At 53.9% G+C, this 6000-nt stretch overlaps 1 protein-coding gene across 2 annotated transcripts in view; it reads left to right on the top strand.

The window, feature by feature from the left end:
- Nucleotides 1-3473: 3473 nt before the first annotated feature.
- The window catches only part of ZNF385D (zinc finger protein 385D), a 350361-nt gene continuing 347834 nt past the window's right edge, over nucleotides 3474-6000 (top strand). The window contains exon 1 of one of the 2 annotated variants that reach the window (XM_055416769.2): nucleotides 3474-3585. In XM_055416769.2, the coding sequence (XP_055272744.2) occupies nucleotides 3576-3585 (10 nt within the window). In that variant the 5' untranslated portion in view covers nucleotides 3474-3575. Of the gene's footprint in view, nucleotides 3586-3945; nucleotides 4313-6000 lie in introns of those variants that run through there. The other variant, XM_088832539.1, reaches the window with a different exon arrangement.

Raw genomic sequence — 6000 nt, 5'->3', positions numbered from 1 at the left:
AGACTCCACCAGCTCTGCGAAGCCGGCGCTGAATGGCTGCGGCATTCAGCATTGGGAACTTGACAAGCACAGCCCACAGACTGTGGTCTGCAGGACCTCCTGGCGTCTGTATCGCGTGGAATTTAAGAGCAGCTGCTGCGAAGTATGGGTGCTCAGTCGCTCAGTCGTGTCCGACTCTGCAGCCCCGTGGACCGTGGCCCGCCAGGCTCCTCTGTCCATGCGGTTCTCCAGGCAGGAAGCCTGGAGGGGGTGGCCATGCCCTCCTCCAGGGGAACTTCCCCACCCAGGGGTCCAATCCGTGTCTCCTGCGTCTCCAGCACTGCAGGGGGATTCTTTACCCCTGAGCCACTGGGGAGCCCTGCCGCTGGTACAGACATGCTCAGCTTGTGTAGTTGCTTTGCACCAAACACCATCAGCCTCAGAGATGACCGCAGGCACGTGGAGAAGCATGAAGCCTGACACGCCACAGGGGTGCACTCACGCCTTCGTTCCTTCATTCCCAAACGTTCACTGAGGAGCAACGAGAGCCACGTTCCCCTGGGAGGACGGTGGAGACAGCAGTGAGCCCCGACCAAACGCCCTCGTGTAGACGGCTTTCTGGTGAAGAGAGATCAGAGTAAACAGACGCCCACAGTAGCGGCCGATGGGGAGAAGCGCTTCGGAGACTCAGAGGGGAGCGAGGCGGTGAGGAAGGCCCGGGGCTGAACGCACGCAAACCCTGCAGCAAGGCTCGGAGGGGACCCGCTGGCGGGCAGCTCCCTGGACGTCTGAGCAGAGAGAAAATCCACCTCTTCCCAGAAGGCTTCCACTCCCAGTGCGCGACTGGTCTCAGGGCGTCTTTTGTCTTACCGGTGAGCGGTGTGTTTCTACCTGGGAGGCAGCGACCTAGTTCCTGCTGGGAACCTCTGGCTCCTCAGATGCCCCCAGAGACGTGAGTGCGGACCCCCCTGGGAGCCACGGGCCGGCTCCCTGCCGCAGCTGGGAGGCACACGACCCCACATCCAGCCAGCCTCAGCCGGGGCCTTTATTTAGATGTCATTTTGTTTCCAAATAAAAACAGTCACATTTTTTTTTTTTTATAATCTATACACACAAACTCACAAAAGAAACATTAATAAGTGTACAATGAAAATAAAAGTCACTTGTTTTCCATCCAGAAATAAGCCACTCTGAGGTCTTGACATTCCAGATAATCCTGAAATGCAGGAGGGTGGGGCATGCATGTTTAAATAAAGCAGACACCCTCCTTTTTTTGAACAGAATTCCACTGTATGAATGTAGCATTCAGCTGCTCCCGGATGCCATATCTTTCAGAGGCTACACGCCGCTCTCGACGACCCTGCAGAGGCTGGAATGTTCCAGTACCGAATACTTGCTGCCTCTATTTTCACAGCACGATGACAGATGCATACATTTTTCTGAAACAGGCAGTGACGTAACGTGATTGGAGAAGGCCTTTACGTGAGTCATTATAAATGGGAAATTTAGAATTTATATATTTGAATAAAGAGCTCTGCTAGGGACTCGGACATAAATTCAGCATACAAATAGCAAGACAACTCTTCTGTTCGGACAGGTACTGATGTCACTGAGAAAGTTGCCTAGCTGTCTCTGTAATCGTGATTATAATAGACACCTTTTGAGATCTCAGCTTGTTAGTAAGAAAGATGACATAAGTGAAAAGACCTTGTGACTGCAGAATGCCATGCAAATTCAAGAGTGTTGTTAATGATTAAAAACAGCCCTTTGCTGTCTTAAATCTCCTGCTTTAAAGGCAACTCTGAACTCACACCTTCTACCTACAGAAAGTCAAGGACCAAGAACGCGAACGTTACCCCTCTGCGCCCCCTAGCGCCCGTGGGCCGTTAGGACAGCCGCCGAGCTTCATGAAGAAGCTCGACCACAGATGGTTCTCCTGCTTAAGGGAAAGGCCATTAATTGTACTTTTGGATGCCTTCCATCTGTCCAAAAGGAAAAACACTTATGTTTTCCTCAGGAATTTCTTGTAGCATTCTTTTTAGTTTTAAATTAAAAATAGGAGAAGGAAAAGTAAATATTCTTTACTATTGACAGTTTCTTCCTCCAAATTGCTTTAAATGAATACTTCTAAAAGAGCACCAGCAGATTTATGCTGAGACTCACTCTAACGTCTCTGATTTATGTATTATAACCTATTTGCATTCACCAACTCCATTGTCAGATTGCAGAGCAAGCTCTTAGGAGCTTCAGCCCCTCCTAATTTCAATATGCATTAAATCCACCTACCGATACAGAACTGTGCAAGGAAAGAGCATGGAGTATTTTAGCATCACAGTGTAGAAATACCCTCTACCATGGCTGATGAAACACCTTTAAAACATATCAGGTGTTTTCTTCCCGAGGCTACCACCGTTCTTTATCTTCAGTTTTTTTTTTTTCTTTGCGTTTTCTTTTTTTTCATTCGTTTCCATTATGGCTTATCAATAATATCTTCGATTCTTAGCTTAATGGATTTTTGTGAAAATGATTACGTTTAAATGGTCCAGTAGGTAAGTTGGGTCTCAAAGAGATGAGTGCTTATGAAGCTGAACTTCCTTTACGGGTTTATTTTCTCTGAAGAGCGTTTAAGTATTAATCAGTACACCGTTCAGGGATTTCTTTCGAACATCCTTTTTTTATGTAAGATAAGGACTGCAATTCATTAGACCATCGGAGGAGCCAGAGGCTTTGCTAAGCTTTGCCTCTCTTGACTGTTCGTCTCAGATTTAACGGGAGAGCGTGTGTGTGCATGTGTGTGTTACACTGGTGACCCGAGTTGAATTATGCCACAATCTTGGTTATTTTTCAGGCTGAAATGTCTGTCCCTTTTAGGGGTGAAGGACCATTTCAGCCTCAGTGCCCTTCTGGTAGCCGCTCAGGGAGACACAGCAAATGTGATCTGAAAGTGCCAGGTGACTTTTATCACCAGTTATTTTCCCGTACGTTTCTCTATCAACCTAGCTCAACACATACTCAAGAAATAAAGGGAACTCTTCTCCTGATGCTGGGGTTCACCTCTCCGTGGAGACCTCTATCACCCTCGCCGTGGCCCCTCGAGTCTTCAGGGTGAACGTCAGTGCCCGCAGCCCACCCCGAAGCCCCGCCGCAGGGGTGCAGGCGCGGGGCGCGATCCCTCCCCTCCGCGTTCGGCTCGGGAGGGGCGGCTGGCTGCGGCGAGGGCGCTGCCTTTCCCGCGGGAGGGCGGCGCGCGGGGTGGCATCGCGCGTGAGGGGCCGGCCTCGCCCCCGGTCCCCCCGCCCCGGCGGGGTCCCCCGCGCGCGCCTCCGCGGCCGCGGGGCCCGTCCTAGCGCTGGGCGAGCCCCCCGCGCGCCCCCGGGGCTGCAGCCGGGCCGGGCGGCGCGGGCGCGGGCGCGGGCCGGGGCGGGGTGGGGGCGGCCGCCCGCCGCGCTCCGGGCCCTGATGTCACGGGCGCGGCGGGGACACCGCGAGGCGGAGCCCGCGGGCGGCGGGGACCGCGGGCCGCGGGGGAGGCGGCGGCCTGAGCGCCCAGGCCCCGCGCGCCGCCGGGGCTCCGGCCGGGCGCCGGGAGACGCAGCATGTATCTCGGTGAGTGCGCGCTCCCCTGGCGCCCTTCTGGGGGGCCCCGCGCGGGAAGCCCCGGGATCCGTCCCGGTGACCCCCGCCGGCGGGCCCTGGGGGGCGCCGCTGTGCCGCGCGCGGGGCGCGGGGACTCGAAGTTGGACGGGAGGAGAGCCGGGCGCGGGGCCCCACTCCAGCCGCCGCGTGTGCGCGGGGCGGGGGCCCGGCGGGGCGGGCGGGGGGCGGCGTGGGAAAGTCCGGGGCGAACTTGCTGGGGTGCCGGGCGAAGTTGGTCCTGCGGATGCTCCGGGAGGCCGGCCGTGCCCGCGGCTCAGAGGCGTGTCGGCGTGCCCGGGTTCCGGGGAGGACAGCCCAGGGTGGCGCTGCCCGAGCCGCTCACGACAGCCTTTCTCCCCGTTACCGGTTTTCCACCGAGCTCCGGCGCCTGGCACGGAATGTATAGTCTTCTGAACCTCTGGAAGGCTCGGAGCCCTTAAATGTGTGTGCAGTTGAGTTGCGTGCCGCGCTGGAAATCTCCCTTGGTCTCCCCGGAGCCGCCTGCCTTTCGGGAGAGCATGTTCTGGCTGACTTAGAGCCGGGCTCGCCGGGGAGCGATGTCAGTGGGCTGGGAGCCGAGCGTTTGCACCGGAACGCGGCGCCTGACGGCCGCGGGGACGGCGGAGCCCTGCCCTGAACTGCAAGCCCAGGGTTAGACGGACGCCCTGTCCTCCTCCCGGAGCTATGCTTTCCTTCTGTAAGTGCCATCCCGCGTCAGCAGCGAAGGGCATCTATCCGATATTAACAGATCTGTGAGAGCCGCTAAGGGGCCGGGGAGGGAGTATTTCAAGGTGCGGATGCTCCGGGTGATTGGTTGACTTGCTTCAAATAATAAAGCTAGGGTCATTTTTCAGTTAAAGAGGTATTTGGATTAACTTGCGTTGGAGCAGTGTTAGTTTCTTGGGTGTTTATTTCGGTATGTACTTAGGTTGTTTGCTTGAGCCTTTGAAACATTTGCCAAAGTATGCAAAAGCTGACCTCTCTTTTAATTGTCTTGATCGCAGTTTTGATTTCCCTATAATTTGTGTCATATTCGAAAAGACGGCTTAAAAATAACTAACACTGATTTGAAGGAAAGGCTCACTGCATAGCCTGGTTTAAGCAGAACCCAGAGTTAATGCTCCAGGCTGTGATAGTAAGAGAGGTGGTAAGCGTCTTTATTGGCAGTTCATAAAATAGCAAGTGCTTACCGTGAATATGTTTTTGATACCTGCAAAAGCTTGTAAAGACAACCTGTCTTTTGAATAAAATAACATTTTATCACCGGTAGTGATATTTGAGGGATGGAAAGTAAGGTTATAATATTAAAGTTTTCCGCCTCTTGCAGCAACACCTGAGGTGATTGTGGTAAGGATGTAGCGTTATCCGGAGCAGCAGTGTGGTCTCAAAGTAGTGGTCCAAAGGCCATCTGGGCTAGATTGGATTTGCCTGTGTCTCTTGGAGAAATATTCACTGGGCTAGCTCGTATTGTTAACTGCATGATCGTGCAGCCGTCTTGTAAAGCAGGGTGATTCACAGGGCAATTAGTTTCACTGTGCAATGCAAGTTTATAATAGCTCACCCTGAGATGTGATGTCCTGCTTGAGATGAAATGGTATTCTTTTAAAGGCAAGGCTAAGGTTGTTCTCTGTGTCATCAGCACGGTTCGGGCTTACCATAATCCCTGCATGAGATATGTTTTTCTTTTCTCGGAGAAAATCCTGTGTATTTAGGAATGCTGTTTCTTCCAGGTTCTGCTGTGCACCCCCTCTCTCAAGCTGTGTGACATCCGGAACTTGGGGCGCACACATGTCTGTCATGACTTGTGTGGTCCATTATCTCGGGCCAGAATTGACAGTGCAAGCCAGGCGTGTTAAGATTCAATAGCATTTTAACGGTGCACCTCCCTAAGAGTATGAATGTATGCATGCAGGCACACATGTGCATTTATGTGTACGCAGCTATTTCAGGGCATTTTTTCAAAACAGTGCCTTCACTTTGCCATTTGGCTGCCCATGACTGTCTTCTTCCCATTTCAGCTGCCAAGTGTTTATCAAGTCGGGGAGGGCAGGGACAGAGGGGAAGCCGGGCTGCACTCCCGGGCCTTCCTGGCGATTCGTGGCAGTGGGGTGGCGGTGTCAGAAGTCTTTTCTTGTGTCCCCAGCAGGGAGTGACCAAGAGCAGGGTGATGCTGAAACACCCGGGGACTGATACGCAGGCAGGATATCTACTTGCCATGTAAACCAGCTGATTCGTCAGTGGTGCTCCCCTGCCACCCCCTTTCAGATATGACGGAGGACTCATCGCCTGGACACACTGGCCCACCCTCTGTCCCTCTGGAGACCCCCTTGCCCTCAGGGGCTGGACACCCGGGCCCTGTCTTTCTCAGTTGGAGTCAGCTGCGTG

Source organism: Moschus berezovskii, chromosome 26, assembly GCF_049115385.1.
Source record: "Moschus berezovskii isolate FMDL1 chromosome 26, NW_MosBer_1.0, whole genome shotgun sequence".
NCBI classification, from domain to species: domain Eukaryota; kingdom Metazoa; phylum Chordata; class Mammalia; order Artiodactyla; family Moschidae; genus Moschus; species Moschus berezovskii.
This window is presented reverse-complemented; position numbering and strand designations above follow the sequence as displayed.